This window comes from Papio anubis, chromosome 7 (assembly GCF_008728515.1).
Source record: "Papio anubis isolate 15944 chromosome 7, Panubis1.0, whole genome shotgun sequence".
NCBI lineage: Eukaryota > Metazoa > Chordata > Mammalia > Primates > Cercopithecidae > Papio > Papio anubis.
In genome coordinates, this window is record NC_044982.1 from 144,741,281 (window position 1) to 144,759,976 (window position 18,696).

At 39.6% G+C, this 18,696-nt stretch overlaps 1 protein-coding gene across 3 annotated transcripts in view; it reads left to right on the forward strand.

Moving 5' to 3' along the window:
• Positions 1–18,696, forward strand: part of TMEM87A (transmembrane protein 87A) — a 63,588-nt gene that overhangs the window by 5,413 nt on the left and 39,479 nt on the right. For all 3 annotated transcript variants that reach the window (XM_021940487.1, XM_021940491.2, XM_031668800.1), the window contains exons 4-6: positions 3,851–3,964; positions 6,819–6,872; positions 7,065–7,109. In XM_021940487.1, coding sequence (XP_021796179.1) covers positions 3,851–3,964; positions 6,819–6,872; positions 7,065–7,109 — 213 coding nt within the window. The remainder of the gene's footprint in view (positions 1–3,850; positions 3,965–6,818; positions 6,873–7,064; positions 7,110–18,696) is intronic.

The following is an 18,696-nucleotide window of genomic DNA, read 5'->3' on the forward strand; positions in this document are numbered from 1 at the left end:
CAATTTGCAGACCATCAATTCTCAAACTTTTTAGTTTCAGAACTTTTATATTTGTAAAAATTATTGCAGACTCCAGAAAGCCTTTATGCTATTAGAAATTACAACAGAAAATATAGAAATATTTATTAATTTTAAAGTAGCAGTAATAAACTTATTACATGTTAATATAAATAACTGTTTTTCCAAGAAAACTACATAAAAGAGTACGATTGTTTCGTATTTTTTTAAATTTGTTTACTATCTGGCATAACAAGATCACTGGATTCTTATATTCCCTTCTTCACTCAGCCTGTTGCAATAATTTGATTTAAGTACATGTAGAAAATAATGACCTCATACAGATATATAGTTGGGAAAACGAATGGTATTTTAATGGCCTTTTCAGATAACTGAGGATATTCTTTTTTGATTCTGTATGAAAACTCAAGTGGAAGTTTTTAAAGGTTAGTTGCAATGTGGAATCTGAAATATTAGTGAACTTTTTTTGTACTCTGATAAAAAAAAATCCACTGCTATGAATGTATCTTTCACCTGTGTGTGATCTTGTAGCATCATTTATTGGTCATTTAGAAAATAGTAGTTGACTGAATTATATACATTTTCTAAATATTAACTCATTTCACATTTAGCTAAAACTTACATTGTTTGTAACTATCCCCTGCCCTCTTCATCTCATCAGTAGGTTCTTAAGTTTTGGAAGGAGTTAAATTCAGTGTAGCAGATACAAGTTCTTCACAATTCCAGTTTTTGCTTGAAATCTCAAATTTTATTTGGCAGTGAATACTGTCAGTTGTCTTCCTTGAGGTGACAGCCTCCATTGCCTATTTCCAGAGAAATATCTCTCAAATAACCACATCTGAGTAATGGTAGTTTTTCAGTCATTCTTTCAAGTAAATGTGTTTCATGAAAAAAATGATTAGTTTAACTCACAAGTCAAAGCAGTTGCAGAGTGCTTTATCTCAGGACAATAATTTATTGTATTTTGCATACTTCCATTTTGTCACCTAGATTATTTAAAAAGTCAGGTACTCAAAATGTCCAGATTTAATAACATTAATAATTTTTACTGTTTTATCAAGGATATTCTTACATAAAACTGGCATTTTTAAGAACTGCCAGGCCGGGCGCGGTGGCTCAAGCCTGTAATCCCAGCACTTTGGGAGGCCGAGACGGGCGGATCACAAGGTCAGGAGATCGAGACCATCCTGGCGAACCCGGTGAAACCCCGTCTCTACTAAAAAATACAAAAAACTAGCCGGGCGAGGTGGCGGGCGCCTGTAGTCCCAGCTACTCGGGAGGCTGAGGCAGGAGAATGGCGTGAACCCGGGAGGCAGAGCTTGCAGTGAGCTGAGATCCGGCCACTGCACTCCAGCCTGGGTGACAGAGCGAGACTCCGTCTCAAAAAAAAAAAAAAAAAAAAAAAAAAGAACTGCCAGTTTGTGACTGTGAAGAATATGATTGCTAGTACAATTAAGTGCCATTGCCTTAGTTCCTGATAAGGGGCAGCAGTTTTCCCCACTGTTGCTTTCGTAATATCATTGCGAGTCAAATAGCATACTATTTTTTTTTTTTTTTTTTTTGAGACGAAGTCTCACTCTGTCGCCCAGGCTGGAGTGCAGTGGCGTGATCTCGACTCACCACAATCTCTGCCTCCCGGTTTATGTGATTCTCTGGCCTCAGCCTCCCAAGTGGCTGGGATTACAGGTGTCTGCCACCACACCTGGCTAATTTTTGTATTTTTAGTAAAGATGTTGGCCAGGCTGGTCTCGAACTCCTGACCTCAGGTGAACCACCTGCCTCAGCCTCCCAAAGTGCTGGGATTATAGGTGTGAACCACCATGCCTGGCCATGAAAATAGTTTTGACCACCTAGACTTTGTGAAAGGGTTCAGCGACCACACTTTTGAGAATTGCCATAATCCGGAATACTTGAGCACTGAAAATATATTGCTCAAAGAACAAAGCTGGAAGCATCACATTACCTGACTTCAAACTATGCTACAGGGCTACAGTAACCAAAACAGACACAAAGACCAGGGGAAGAGAAAAGAGAGCCCAGAAATAAGGCCGCACACCTACAACCATCTGACATTTAACAAAGCTGACAAAAACAAGCAATGGGGAAAGGACTCCCTATTTAGTAAATAGTGTTGCATTAGCGTGCTGGCCATATGCAGAAGATTGAAACTGGAGCCCTTGCTCACACCATATTCAAAAATCAACTCAAGGAAGATTACAAACTTAAATGTAAAACCAAAACTATAAAAACCCTGGAAGACAACCTAGGCAATACCATTCTGGACATGGTAAGTGGCAAAGATTTCATGATGATGCCAAAAGCAATTGCAACAAGAGCAAAAATTGACAAATGGGATTTAATTAAACTTAAGAGCCTCTGCACAGCAAAAGAAACTATCAACAAAGTAAACAGACAACCTACAGAATGGGAAAAAATATTTACAAACTATGCATCCAACAAAGATTTAATATTCAGCCTCTATAAGGAAGTTAAACAAATTTATATGCAAAAAACAACCCCATAGAAAAGCGGGTAAAGGACATGAACAGACACTTTTCAAAAGAAGACATACATACAGCTAACAAGCATATGAAAAAAACAGCTCTGTATCACTGATTATTAGAGAAATGCAAATCAAAATCACAATGAGATACCATCTCACATCAGAATGGCTATTATTAAAAAGTCGAAGGATAATATATGCTGGCAAGGTTGTGGAGGAAAAGGAATGCATATACATTGTTAGTGGGAGTGTAAATTAGTTCAGCCACTGTGGAAAGCAGTGTGGCAGTTCCTCAAAGAGATAAAAACAGAATTACCATTTGACCCAGCAGTCCCATTACTGGGTATATATACAAAGTAATATAAATCATTCTGCCGTAAAGACACATGCACACGTATGTTCACTGCAACACTATTCACGATAGCAAAGACATGGAATCAACCTAAATGCTCATCAATGGTAAACTGGATAAATAAAATGTACATAGGCAGCCATAAAAAAGAATGCAGTACATATGCAGCCATAAACAAGAATGAGAGATCATTTCCTTTGTGAGAACACAAAAGGAGCTGGAGGCCATTATCCTTAGCAACCTAACACAGGAACAGAAAGCGAAATATCACGTTTTCACTTATAAGATGGAGCTGAATGATGAGAACACATGGTCACAAAGAGGGGAATGACAGATACTGGGCCTACTTCAGGGTGGAGGGAGAGGATCAGAAAAAATAACTCTTGAATACTAGGCGGTACCTGGGTGATGAAATAATCTGTGAAACAATCCCCTGTGAGTTGAGATTACCTGTGTAACAAAGTTGCATGTGTCTACCTGAACCTAAAGTAAAAATTTTTTAAAAAGTATATATATAGAGTTCTGAGTTGAATTGTTCAGACCTTTTCCATTATGTTTCTATCTCCCTATTTGCATTTTTTTAAAAAGATTGTCCTTCTTTTGTGCTTGCAGCAATTTTGTGCTCTATCTTAGTTTATGAGCATGAATATCTTTTTGTTGATGTTGTTAATTTGGTCAAGTAAACTCTTTTAAGTATATTTTAATGTAACAAAACCCTCTACACTTTGGCAGTTTCCCAGTCTACTCAGAATTGTTAGTAGAACTATGCCTTGTGAGCCAAGACTAGAATTATGCCCTTGAGTCTAATAGTGTTCGATTCTTAGATACTTTTATATGGAGCCTTTATCTGATGCTGTTCATTTTTAAAATAGCAAACTCAAAATTATATTTGTACTACAGGTGAACTATTTGTTGTGCTCTTAGTATCTTATTTTTTGAAAGGTGAATTAACTACTCTGTATTATCTCTTTTTTCAGGCAGAAGAAGTAGAGATGTATTTGGAAAAACTTAAGGAAAAAAGAGGCTTGTCTGGGAGATATCAAACGTCATCAAAATTGTTCCAAAACTGCAGTGAACTCTTTAAAACACAGGTAATCTTTGCAAGTGGTTGGAGGTAAATAGAATAGGTAAAAAATGGAATGTCTGTATTTTTGGCTGTATCCTCTCCCACTCCTCAAGTATTTCTTTTGGTAGAAGTAAGTGGAAGCATGTTCTGATAGGTACATAGTAAGCCACTTACATACTCAACTCATCAAAGAGAGATTGTATTTTCCTTTGTGTGTAAAAAGCAAACCCCCATTTTTTTTTATGTGGTAAAATATACACTACATAAAATTTACCATTTTAACCATTTCTAAGTGTATAATACAGTGGCATTAAGTATATTCACATTGCTGTGCAGCCATCAACCCATCTCCATATCTCCAGTACTTTTTTTTTTTTCCAAGGCAGAGTCTCGCTCTGTACCCCAGGCTGGAGGGCAGTGGCGCAATCTTGGCTCACTGCAGTCTCCACCTCCGTCCGGGGTCCAAGCAATTCTTCCGCCTCAGCCTCCCAAGTGGCTAGGGCTATAGGTTCACACCATTACACCTGGCTAATTCTTTTTGTATTTTCAGTAGAGGCAGGATTTCACCATGTTAGCCAGGCTGGTCTTGAACTCTTGACCTCAAGTGATCTACCCACCTTAGCCTCCTGAAATGCTGGGATTACAGTTGTGAGCCACTGGGCTGAGCCCCATGTCTAGTACTTTTATCATCCCAAACTAAAACAGCATACCTATTAAACAAAAATTCCCCACCCTCCAACCCCAAGTCCACAGTAACCACTCTTCTACTTTCCATGAATTTGACTATTCTAGATACCTCATATAAGTAGAATCATACAACTTTTGTGTTTTTTTTTTTTGTCTGACTTCTTTCACTTAGCATAATGTTTTTAAGGTTCATCCATGTTGTAGCATTATCAGAATTTCATTCCTTTTTAAGGCTAAATGATGATTTATGGTATGTATGTACCACATTTTGTTTTTCCATTCATCTGTTGATAGACATTTAAAACCTCACATTTTTAATTCTCTGGTCTCCTCATCTCGTTAATATGTTCCTAGAAAAATCAGGTCTTTAAAATTTTACTGCTATAGATCTGAAATCAGAAGGGTATCATCGTCTTAGAGTTCAATTTCACACCTTAATTTTGTAGAAAGAGGGAGATGTGAATAATCATATATTTTTCACGCTACATATATGTAATGTAAGTGGGATTCTGATATGAAATTTTGTCTTAGAAATAGTAATCTAATACCAATTTTTTTGATAGAAAAGTTTTATATGTGTTAAAAATAGTTATAGTAATTATCATCTATACTTGTCCTTACTATATTTAAAAATCGTTTTGGAATATTTAGCAGCTTGCCTTGAACTGTTAAATTACTGGAAGTAAAGTTTATTATTAAGAAGACAAATTTAATCATTGAATTGTAATTGAGCCTGGACACGGTGGCTCAGGCCTGTAATCCCATCACTTTGAGAGGCTGAGGTGGGCGGATCACCTGAGGTCAGGAGTTCAAGACCAACCTGGCCAACATGGTGAAACCCTGTCTCTACTAAAAATACAAAAAAAATTATCCGGGCGTGTAATCCCAGCTACTCGGGAGGCTGAGGTGGGAGAATCACTTGAATCCAGAAGGCTGAGATCGTGCCACTGCACTCCAGCCTGGGTAACAAGAGTGAAACTTGGTCTCAAAAAAAAAAAAAATTGATAGTTGATGAGCAGATGAAGTAATTGGTAATTGAAGGAAGAGTTCAGCTTTTATTATAACTTAGGTTTTATGATCTTGAAGGGAGAAGAAAATAGCTTTAAGATGGTGAAAGAATGGTAGAGAAAGCTAGAAGCAATGTGATGTTGTGTAGTTTGTATGTTTTCTGTTGGTTTTCCAAATTTATCCCTTAGACTAGGAGGATTGGTTGGTCTTTCCTGGATTTGATTATGGAAAGCTACCTGTTGCCTCTGGTTGCCTGAGGCTGACTACTTTCAGATGTGCTATAATCTTTCCAGGGTCTTGGCTTATTGGTAAGATTTCCTCTCCTCCTCCAGTCTAATATAACAGGTTGAATTACACAGTCTCATTACTCAGGAAGGAGAATGCCTCATCTACCGATATTTGGTAAGAAAGATAATTAGTGTAGTTTTTTTACAGGCATGAAATGTAGTGCGGTGGAAGGGAGAGCAGACCTAAGTGTCAAGAATATTAGGTTTAGGCCGGGCGCGGTGGTTCACGCCTGTAATCCCAGCACTTTGGGAGGCCGAGGCAGGTGGATCACAAAGTCAAGAGATCGAGACCATCCTGGCTAACATGGTGAAACCCCGGCTCTACTAAAAATACAAAAAAAATTAGCCGGGCATGGTAGCAGGCACCTGTAGTCCCAGCTACTCGGGAGGCTGAGGCAGGAGAATGGCGTGAACCTGGGAGGCGGAGCTTGCAGTGAGCCAAGATCGTACTACTGCGCTCCAGCCTGAGCGACAGAGCAAGACTCCGTCTCAAAAAAAAAAAAAAAAGAATATTAGGTTTAAATCCTATTTCTTTGTCTAAAGCTTTGTAGTTTTGAGCCACATTTTACTCACCTGTAAAATGAGGGGAAGTGATCTAAGATTCTTCTATCCTAAGTATACATCCTATATCTAAGACTTTGTCATTCTTAAATGTTTATTATTCTCATAGAAAAATTGAATGGCCGTTTTGGTTTGATACTATTTTCTAGTTCCCAGCAGGGTTTTATTCACTTGTTTGTGGTTAATTGGAAATGTTTTGTCTACTGATGCTGTGTTATTATATTTACTAGTTAGGGTGTGGTGTTTTGTTTTAACCATTTCTTTGTATTTTCAGCTACACTTTTCTTCTAGTATTTACACACCTTTAATTTTTTTAGTTTTGTGTTTCTTTTATAGAGCTTTTCTGGAGATTTTATGCATCGACTGCCTCTTTTAGGAGAAAAACAGGAGGTAATTGTTTTCATTATGTATTTCTGAGAGTGCAGTAAAAACTTTGGTGGTGCAGGAGACACCCATGCTCGCTACATCTCCAGGGAGGGAGTGCTGCACCTGGGGAGCAGGCTCAGACAGAGGCTACAGGAACTTGGGCAGCTAAAAACAAGAAGTTCTGAATTAATTATTATTATTTTTTAATATTTAAAGGCTAAGGAGAATGGAACAAACCTTACCTTTATTGGAGACAAAACTGTAAGTATATTTGGGGATTTGGGGCATTGAACACATATTTTAGTTTTCTTATATTCATATATTTTTGAATTGTTCTCGCATATGATGCTAACATTTGAAAAGAAAGTTAAGTCTGGAAGCTGTAGACCAAAATCTTAAAAATGGTTGGATCTCTGGATGATAACCATGAGTGATTTTTAGTTTCTTCTTTGTGTTTTCTGTATATTTTCTCCTGTACACCTGTATTGCTTTTATAATTATCCCTCAATACATATCTGTAAACAGGAAGAAACTTATTAGAAATAAGAACTCTTAAACTTCATCTAAAATTATCTGTGATAAAATATAATTGAAAGAGAGTTTGGAAAATTGAAATAAGGTCTAAAACTGTAAATATGCCTTAAGTTTTCATAAATATGCATTGTATGGATACTATTTTCAAATTCATAATAACTAATCCCTCAAAACATCACCAGTTAAAAATTTAGAGGAAGGATGACAGCTATCAATGTTGGATTATGGTTTTTATAAGGCTGATTAAAGTTTTTAATTTTATAGCCTTATGAAGGTATAGTATACATATGACAGAAGTTATGTTTTGTTTTGTTTTGTTTTGTTTTTTGAGACAAGCTCTCACTCTTGCCCATGCTGAAGAACAGTGGTGTGAACATGGCGCCCTGCTGCCTTGACCTCCTGGGCTCAAGTGATCCTCCTGCCTCAGACTCCCAAGTAACTGGGACCACAGGCACATACCGCCATGCCTGGCTAATTTTTAAAAATTTTTTGTAGAGATTGGGTCTCACCATGTTTCCCAGGCTGGTATGGAACTCCTAGGCTCAAGTAATCATCTCACTTCAGCCTCCCAAAGTGCTGGGATTTTAGGTGTGAGCCACTGCGCCCAGCCTAAAAGTTATTGTTAAAGTTATTATATTAAAGCATATAATTTAGTGGTTTTTAGTATTCTCAAGTTGTGCAAGCACCACTCAAAGTCTAGTTCCAGAATTGTTCATCGTCCCCAAAAGTAGCCCCATACTCATTATCAGTCACTCCCCATTTTTCCTGCCCCCAGCCTCTGACAATCAGTAATCTATTTTCTGTCTCTGTATTTGCCTTTTCTGGACATTTTATATAACTGAAATCATATAATACGTGGCCTTGTGTCTGGCCTCTTTCACAGTTTCCACTTTGTCTTAACTTTTACTTCCTACTTGCACAGAGCCTTAAGATCAGCCAGCGAGTGATTAGGGCCTTCTCAGGTCTCTCCTGGACCTATGCACAGCCCTGGGCATATGGCCTTCTAGATTTCCAGGAATATTTTGGAGCTTTCCAAAGTCCCTGTGGACATCCCATTCTTCAGTTTTTCCTTTTAAGTTTCTGATCAGCCTCTTAGTAGCCCCGGTTGGTAATGTCACCTCAGGCAGCTGTGATCTTGAAGGATTGCTATTCAGTGTGTTTGGCAAATGCTTTGAGTACAGGGCTGTTGACACTAGGTGATCTCTGAGTCAGGTCAGATAAAGACAAGCCCTGAGAATGGAGCTTTTCAGCAATTTGCCAGACAGCTCAGGTGATCAAGTCTTTTAGGGACCTCCAAATTTGTTTTTTCCTTTGGGAGGCCTACGTGAGCAGATCACTTGAGGCCAGGAGTTTGACACCAGCCTGGCCAACATGGTGAAACTTGTCTCTGCCAAAAATACAAAAATTAGGCAGGCATGGTGGTGCACACCTGTAATCCCAGCTACTTGGGAGGCTGAAGCAGGAGAATCACTTGAACCCAGAAGGTGGAGGCTGCAGTGAGCTGAGATCACACCACTGCACTCCAGCCTAGGCAACAGAGTGAAACTCTGTGTTCCCTTCCCCTGTCCCCTTTGCCCAGTGGCTGCTAAGCTGTTGTTTTTCTCAGCTGTTAACGGTTTCAGCGACTTTGGTTTTAAGGAACTTGAGAGAGAGGGATGGGATTAGGGTGAACACAGACATCTCAAGCTTGCTTTTCTTTCCTAGATTCAGTTGCCTTTCTCGAAGAAACATTTCTTGTATTGTTGAAAGACTTTAATTAATTTCCAAAGTTCCAAAAGTTGATTTTGATAGTTTTTGCCAGTGTTTTTGTTGCTTTTATAGATGAGTAGATTTTCAGAGTTTCTTATTCTGCCATTCTGAAAGTATTCTCACTACCCAAACCCCAGTTTTATTTATACAGAATTTTAACTGAAAGTAGGTTAGGCATGACAATCTTTGTTAATTTTTTTAAACAAAAGATAGCCGTTAGGACTGGGTGCAGTGGCTCACGCCTATAATGCCAACACTTTGGGAGGCCAAGGTGGGCAGATCACTTGAGGTTGGGAGTTTGAGACCAGCCTGGCCAATGTGGTGAAACTTTGTCTTTACTAAAAATACAAAAATTAGTTGGTCATGGTGGCAGGCACCTGTAATCCAAGCAACTCGGGAGGCTGCAGGAGAATCACTTGAACGTGGGAGGTGGAGGTTGCAGTGAGCTGAGATCACGCTACTGCACTCCAGTCTGGGTGACCAGTGAGATTCCATCTCAAAAAAAAAAAAAAGAAAAAAGATATTCATGGGATTTTCTCTTACTAATAGGCATATATTCACTGTGAAAATGGAGACGAAATGAATGAAAAGAAGAAAGTAGTAATCTATAATACCATGCAGTGATGTATTTATTTTCCTAGTCTTTTGTATATGGGCATGTTGATATTTATTTTAAAAAGGGGATCTTATAGTATGTATTATATGACTTTTTTTGTAGCTTAGCAATATAACATGGACATCTCTTCAGTTTGGTAAATATTGTATTACATTGTTACTTAAATGCTTGTGTAGTGTCTTATTGTATGAGTACATTGCAATTTGTTCAATTTTCTATTCTTGAACATTTATGAGTTTCATTATCTTGGACTTTTATGCAGTGTTGTGATTAATATTTTAACTACATTTGCTTTTAAGTCGTTATTTTCTGATCTCTGAAGAATTGTATATTGGGATAAGTTTTTAATTCTATAACTTAAAAGTAAAAATCCTTTGTAATTTTATGTTCTAATAGTTTGCGTTTGGTGTGATTACACAGAGCACATGCATATTAACCAAAATAAGATCATATTAGACACCGTTGTATAATTTTTTATTTTTACTACCAAATTGGTACATTGAATACTACTTCACCTTTTCATGGCTGCTTAGTGTTCCATTTTATTATGATTTTAATAATTAACTCCCAATTGATGAATATTTGGGTTGTTCCCAAATTTTCCCTATTATGGATAAGGTCATGTTCATAATGTGTAGCTGTATCTCTGTGTACATTTATAATCTGTAGGCTAAATTCCTGGAGGTAGAATTGCTAGGTCCACATGTATGCACAGTTTAAACCTCTTTTTCGTAGCAATTTATGGCCCCAAGAAAGTGAGAGTGTCTTAGTTTGTTTATGTTGCTATGGAAGGACACCTGGAGCTGGGTAATTTATTTAAAAAAAAGAGGTTTATTTGGCTCACTGTTCTGTGGGCTATGAAAGAAGCATGGAGCCGGCATCTGTTTCTAGTGAAGGGTGACACATGGTGGGAGGTGAAGGGGAGTCTGTGTGTGCAGATCACATGGCAAGGGAGGAAGAAGGAAAGAGGGAGGAGGAGGAGAGGACGTAGTGGACTCTTTTTTAATAATCAAGGAAGCAATAGAGGGAGAAGTCATTACTGAAAGGACAGTGGCACCAAGCCATTCATTAGGGATTGGCTCCATGACCCAAACACCTCTCTCTAGATTTCACCTCCAACACTGGGGATCAAATTTCAATACGAAATTTGGGAGGACAGATATCTAAACCATAGCAGTGAGTTTCCATCTTTCCTCACAAAAACAATGGCTGTCATTTAAAATAGATTTTATGCAGTTTGTCTAGTTAAGCAATAATTTGTTGTTGTAAATTATATTTTAAAAATTATTGTTAAGCCAGGCGCTGTGGCTCACGCCTATAACCCCAGCACGTTGGAAGGCCACAGCAGGCGGATCACTTGAGCTCATGAGTTTAAGACCAGCCTGGGCAATATGGTGAAACCTTGTCTCTACAAAAAATGATGGAAAAATTAGCCAGAAGGTGGCACGTGCGCCTGTAGTCCCAGCTACTTGGGTGACTGATGTGGGAGGATGGCTTGAGCCTGGGAGGCAGAGATTGCAGTGAGCCAAGATCACACCACTTCACTCTAGGCAATAGAGCCATACCTTGTCTCAAAAACGAAAACAACAACAAAAAAAATTATTGTTGAAGGTGAACATTCATTTATATGGATATTGGCTCTTGTGCTTTCTTCATTTGTCTTCTGTGCATAGCATACTTTGAGTTCTATTCAAGGCTTCAGTCTTGTTACAATGATTAAAACTCGCTGAAAGGTGACCCTGTTGAATACCACAAGTAATATTTAGGAATACTTAGTCAAAATATAGTCAAAAGAAATGAAAGAATTAACTATCTTTTGATCTTTCTTCCTGAAAATTTGGTCCAAGGCAAATACCTTATAATCCTATTTAAAGGATATTCACAGGCTGGGTTCAATGGTAATCTCCGCATTTTTGAGGCCCAAAGTGGGTGGATCACTTAAAGCCAGGGTTTGAGACCAGTCTGGTCAACATGGCAAAACCCTGTCTCTACTAAAAATGCAAAAATTAGCTTGGTGTGGTGGGGTGCATCTGTAACCCTAGCTACTTGAGTGCTTGAGGCCTGAGAATCACTTGAGCCCAAAAGGCACAGGTTGTAGTGAGCTATGATTGCACCACTGCACTCCAGCCTGAGGGACAAAATGAGACTCTGTCTCAAAAAAACAAAAAGGATACTCACAAATTCAGTACCTCCATCCTATTTCATTAAAGCTCTGATTAAATATATATGTTTATGGGCCGGGTGTAGTGGCTCACACCTGTGATCCCAGCACTTTGGGAGGCCAAGGTGGGTGGATCACCTGATGTCAGGAGTTCAAGGTCAGCCTGGCCAACGTGGTGAAACCGCATCTCTACTAAAAATAAAAAAAAAAAAAAAAAAAAGGAAAATTAACTAGGCGTGATGGCGCACGCCTGTAATCCCAGCTACGTGGGAGGCTGAGGTGGGAGAATTGTCTAAACCCAGGAGGCGGAGATTACATTGAGCCGAGATCGTTCCACTGCACTCCAGCCTGGGCAACAGAGCAAGACTCCATCTAAAGAAAAAAAAACCTATATGTTTATGGAAGAAAGGTCCTCTGCATGTCCCTTCTTCTAAGGAAAGAATGATAAAAGAGAACACTTTAATATTTTGATTAACTCAGTTGTTTTGGATTTAAGCAATAATGTGATACATTTAACATTACAATTTAAAAAAAATTAATAGAGTTTATTGTTTAGAGCAGTTTTAGGTTCACAACAGAATTGAATAAAAGGTACAGAGAGGCCAGTGCAGTGGCTTACGCCCTTTGGGAGGCCAAGGTGGGAGGATCACTTGAACCCAGGAGTTCAAGAGCAGCCTGGAAAACATTGAGACCCTATCTATACAAAAAGCAAAAGTTGGCTGGGTACAGTGGCTCATGTCTGTAATCCCAGCACTTTGGGAGGCCCAGGCAGACAGATCACCTGAGGTCGGGAGTTTGAGACCAACCTGACCAACATGGAGAAACCCATCTCTACTAAAAATATAAAATTAGCTAGGCGTGGAGGCGTATGCCTGTAATCTCAGCTACTTGGGAGGCTGAGGCAGGAGAATAACTTGAACCTGGGAGGCGGAGTTTGCGGTGAGCCAAGATCGCACCATTGCACTCCAGCCTGGGCGACAAGAGCAAAACTCCGTCTTAAAAACAAACAAAACCCAAATTACCCAGCATGGTTGTGCATGCCTATAGTCACAGCTACAAGGGAGGCTGAAGTGGGAGGGTCACTTAAGCCCAGGAGTTCAAGGCTGCAGTGAGCCATGATCATGCCACTGTACTCTAGTCTAAGCAATAAAGCAACACTCTGTCTCAAAAAAAAAAAAAAAAAGGAGTGGTCCCGCATGCCCTGTCTATACCTGTACACTTAGCCTCCCCCGTCATCAACATACTGTGCCACTGTGGCACACAGTTATAATTGATGAACCATGTTGACATGTCATTATCAACCAAAGTCTGTAGTTTACATTAAGGTTCACTCTGCATTGTACATTGTATGAATTTTGATAAATGTGTAAAGACATCTTCACCTTTGTAGTATCATACAGAATAGGTTCAGTGCCTAAAAATCCTCTGGGCTCTGGCTGTTCGTCTCTCCTTTCACCTTGAACTGGCAATCACTGATCTTTTTACCGTCTTCATAGTTTTGCCTTTTCCAGAATGTCATCTAGTTGGAGTTGTACAAATATGTGACCTTTTTAGATTGGCTTCATTCACTTAGTAATATGCATTTAAGGTTCCTCCATGTCTTCTGGTGGCTTGATAGTTCATTTCCTTTTAGTGCTGAATCATATTCCATTGTTTGGATATATCACAGTTTATCCATTCATCTATTGAAGGACATCTTGATTGCTTTCAGATTATAACAATTATAGATAAAGCTGTTGTAAACATTTGTGTCCAGGGTTTTATGTGGACGTAAGTTTTCAACTCATCTGGGTAACTATCAAGGAGCATGATTGCTAGATTGTATGGTAAGAGTATGTTTAGTTTTGTAACCATTGCAATTTTGACAACGCAGTGCTTAATCAAAAATAGCATGTTCTGGCAACAAAACTACTCTTGTAGTCTGTCTGTCTGACAGCATCAATAATGGATTGTCACTTGTAGCTTTAATTACCTTACTCATGGGGTTAAAAAGTTCTGTTGAAGGGCACTTACAATTTTGAGATCATACCATGAAGACAGTGCTTTAAAAATAATTCTGTTCACAAGCTAGTGGTAGACTGTGAAAAAGGGAAAACAAGAAAAAAATAGTTCTGTTATGGAGAACAAAATAATTAATAGTTGAGATGGTAGTTAAGAGCCCAGGCTCTGGGGTCAGGTGTCCTAGATTTTGAAATCCCAACTTCATAACTTAATATTTCCCTTGGAAATGTTATTGTGCTTCAGTTTCTTACATAATAAAATGGAGCTAATAAGAATGATATTACCAAGAATTGTCGAGTAGCGAAGTCCAGGTCTCCATGCTTCCACAAAAGCAACTAGTAAACTGATGAAAACTGTCACATGCAACTTTCACAGAACTTTGAAATCGAGCCAAAACTTAAATAAGGAAAAAGTTCAAGAAAGAAAGAAGCTGCTACATTACATTAAGAAAGTGCTGTGATATTGTAATTTGTTTACCATACCCTCCTTCCCAGTTCAGAGGCAGGAAGATGGCAACCCACAGTCATGGTGCAGGTCACTAGTGCCAGGGGAACTAATACAGACCTTTTTCTTAAAGACTTGCCATTCTGTGTTTTCACCTGTCTGGAGGCTCCCTGAAGGACCCGTGCAAGGACTTGCCTCTGTTTTCCCCAATTTAGAGTGTTCCCAGGGCTGGAGTGGCTTCCTGGGTTGTGTTTGCCAAAAGCATTTGAAGACAGAAGTATTGTGTACATAGGGAAGGGGATAACAGTGGGGATAAGCAATAGAGAGACTGTCAAGCATGAGAAGGAAAGGGTCCAGAAAGGAGATTTGTGGAAGAACAAGGCTTTTTAAAGCTTCTGTGTATATTGAGGTATGAAGAAAGCCATGTATATTCTCACGACTGGACATATGATCAGAAAAGACCTTAGATGACCTTAAGCTTTCATTCTGGCTAACCTTCAGGCTCTGTACAAGCAAAAAGTGAAGACTAAGGAACAGCTTTAATTGGCCCAGCTAAGCATTGAAGGATTGCCCCAGGGTGCAAAGACTGGGAGAATATTCTGTTCTTTTTTGTCTTTGGCTCCTGGTGTTTAAGAAATCTTTGTCAAAACACTAGCTGACCGCTAAGCTAAAGGAATATAGATTCCAGTAGCCACACAGGTCTAAGAATGCAGACTTTAAAAAAAATGGTTTAGAAAAGTTACGGAGTAAAAGAGACAACCCATATTATTACCAGCTAACAAACCCCAAGGAAGGGGCAGATTGTGGTTTCCAGAGTTGTCACTTTATAACATTTAGTTTTCAGTGGAAAATTATGAGGCATCCATATAAACAAAGTATGGCATATTTACAGGATTAAAAAAGTATACATGCTTCGAAGAGGAAGCCTCAGCATTAGACTCACCAGACCAAAGATTTTAAATGAACTGTCTTAAATATGCTTAAAGAGCTAAAAATAAAAAAAACCATGGATGAAGAACCTAAAGGAAACCAGGAGAACATAGAGATAAAAATGATAAAAAGAATGAAGGTGAGCCTGTGAGACCTATGGGACACCCTTAAGTGTATCAACATCCACATAGTAGGAATTCATCAGAGGGAGAAGAGAGAGAGAAAGGTATGGAAAGAATATTTGAAGGAATAATGCCCAGCAACTTCCTAAATTTGATGAAATTATGAATTTCAGAAAAATTGAGAATCTCACAGATCTCAAACTACAACCAGGAATGAAAAAGTAAAATGTTTTATGTCCATAAAATGGAATATCATTCATCTATAAAAATGAATGGGAGCTGGATTCCAAGATGGCCGAATAGGAACAGCTCTGTCTGCAGCTCCCAGCGTGATTGACACAGAAGATGGGTGATTTCTGCATTTCCACCTGAGATACCTGGTTCATCTCACTGGGACTGGTTGGATAGTGGGTGCAGCCCATGGAGGGCAAGCCAAAGCAGGGCGGGGCATCGCCTCACCCAGGAAGTGCAAGGGGTCAGGGATATCCCTTTCCTAGCCAAGGGAAGCCGTGATAGACTGTACCGGGAAAATCGGGACCCTCCCACCTTAATACTGCACTTTTCCAATGGTCTTAGCAAAGGGCACACCAGGAGATTATATACCGCACCTGGCTCAGCGGGTCCCACACCCACGGAGCCTTGCTCACTGCTAGCGCAGCAGTCTCAAATAGAAATGTGAAGTGGCAGCCCGGCTAGGGAAGGGGCGTCGCCATTGCTGAGGCTTGAGTAGGTAAAGCGGCCAGAAGTTCACACTGGGTGGAGCCCACCACAGCTCAGCGAGGCCTGCCTTCCTCTGTAGACTCCAGCTCTGGGGGCAGGGCATAGCTGAACAAAAGGCAGCAGAAACTTCTGCAGACTTAAACATCCCTGTCTGACAGCTCTGAAGAGAGCAGTGGTTCTCCCAGCACAGTGTTTGAGCTCTGAGAATGGACAGACTGCTTCCTGAAGTGGGTCCCTGACCCCCGTGTTGCCTTACTGGGAGACACATCCCAATAGGGGCCAGCTGATGCTTCATACAGCCAGGTGCTCCTCTGAGACGAAGCTTCCAGAGGAAGGATCAGGCAGCAACATTTACTGTTCTGCAGCCTCCGCTGGTGATAACCAGGCAAACGGTGTGGAGTGGACCTCCAGCAAACTCCAACAGACCTGCAGCTGAGGGACCTGACTCTTAGAAGGAAAACTAACAAACAGAAAGGAATAGTGTCAACATCAACAAAAAGGACATCCACACCAAAACCCCATCTGTAGGTCACCAACATCAAAGATCAAAGGTAGATAAAACCAGAAAGATGGGGAGAAACCAGAGCAGAAAAGCTGAAAATTCTCAAAACCAGAGCACCTCTTCTCCAAAGGCTCGCAGCTCCTCACCAGCAACGGAACAAAGCTGGACAAAGAATGAATTTGACGAGTTGACAGAAGTAGGCTTCAGAAGGTCAGTAATAACAAACCTCTCCAAGCTAAAGAAGGATGTTCGAACCCATTGCAAGGAAGCTAAAAACCTTGAAAAAAGATTAGACAAATGACTAGAATAAACAGCGTAGAGAAGACCTTAAATGACCTGATGGAGCTGAAAACCATGGCACGAGAACTACGTGACGCATGCACAAGCTTCAGTAGCCAATTTGATCAACTGGAAGAAGGGGTATCAGTGATTGAAAATCAAATGAATGAAATGAAGCAAGAAGAGAACTTTAGAGAAAAAAGAGTAAAAAGAAATGAACAAAGCCTCCAAGAAGTATGGGACTGTGTGAAAAAAGAGCAAATCTACATCTGATTGGTGTACCTGAAAGTGACGGGGAGAATGGAACCAAGTTGGAAAACACTTTTCAGGATATTATCTAGGAGAACTTCCCCAACCTAGCAAGGCAGGCCAACATTCAGATTCAGGAAATACAGAGAATGCCACAAAGATACTCCTTGAGAAGAGTAACCCAAAGACACATAATTGTCAGATTCACCAAGATTGAAATGAAAGAAAAAAATTAACTGTTAAGGGCAGCCAGACAGAAAGGTCGGGTTGCCCACAAAGGGAAGGCCATCAGACAAACAGCGGATCTCTCGGCAGAAACTCTACAAGCCAGAAGAGAGTGGGGGCCAATATTCAACATTCTTAAAGAATTTTCAACCCAGAATTTCATACCCAGCCAAACTAAGCTTCATAAGCAAAGGAGAAATAAAATCCTTTACAGGCAAGCAAATGCTGAGAGATTTTGTCACCACCAGGCCTGCCTTACAAGAGCTCCTGAAGGAAGCACTAAACGTGGAAAGGAACAACTGGTACCAGCCACTGCAAAAACATGCCAAATTGTAAAGACCATCGATGCTAGGAAGAAACTACATTAACTAATGGGCAAAATAAGCAGCTAGTATCATAATGACAGAATCAAATTCACACATAACAATATTAACCTTAAATGTAGACGGGCTCAATGCCCCAATTAAAAGACAAGACTGGCAAATTGGATAAAGAGTCAGGACCCATCAGTGTGCTGTATTCAGTAGACCCATCTCACGTGCAGAGATACACATAGGTTCAAAATAAAGGGATGGAGGAAGATCTACCAAGCAAAGGGAAAGCAAAAAAAAAAAAAAAGCAGAGGTTGCAATCCTAGTCTCTGATAAAACAGACTTTAAACCAACAAAGATCAAAAGAGACAAGGTCACTACATAATGGTAAAGGGGTCAATTCAACAAGAAGAGCTAACTATCCTAAATATATATGTACCTGATATAGGAACACCCAGATTAATAAAGCAAGTCCTTAGAGACCTAGAAAGAGACTTAGACTCCCACACAATAATAATGGGAGACTTTAACACCCCACTGTCAGATCAACGGGACAAAGTTATCAAGGATATCCAGGACTTGAACTCAGCTCTGCACCAAGCAGACCTAATAGACGTCTACAGAACTCTCCACCCCAAATAAACAGAATGTACATTCTACTCAGCACCACATCACACTTATTCCAAAATTGACCACAGAGTTGGAAGTAAAGCACTCATTGACAAATGTGAAAGAACAGAAGTCACAACAGACAGTCTCTCAGACCACAGTGCAGTCAAATTAGAACTCAGGATTAAGAAACCCACTCAAAACTGCACAACTATTTGGAAACTGAACAACCTGCTTCTGAATGACTGCTGGGTAAATAACAAAATGAATCTCAAGATCAATATCGTGAAAATGGCCATACTGCCCAAGGTAATTTACAGATTTAATGCCATCCCCATCAAGCTACCAATGACTTTCTTCACAGAATTGGAAAAATAAAGTTCATATGGAACCAAA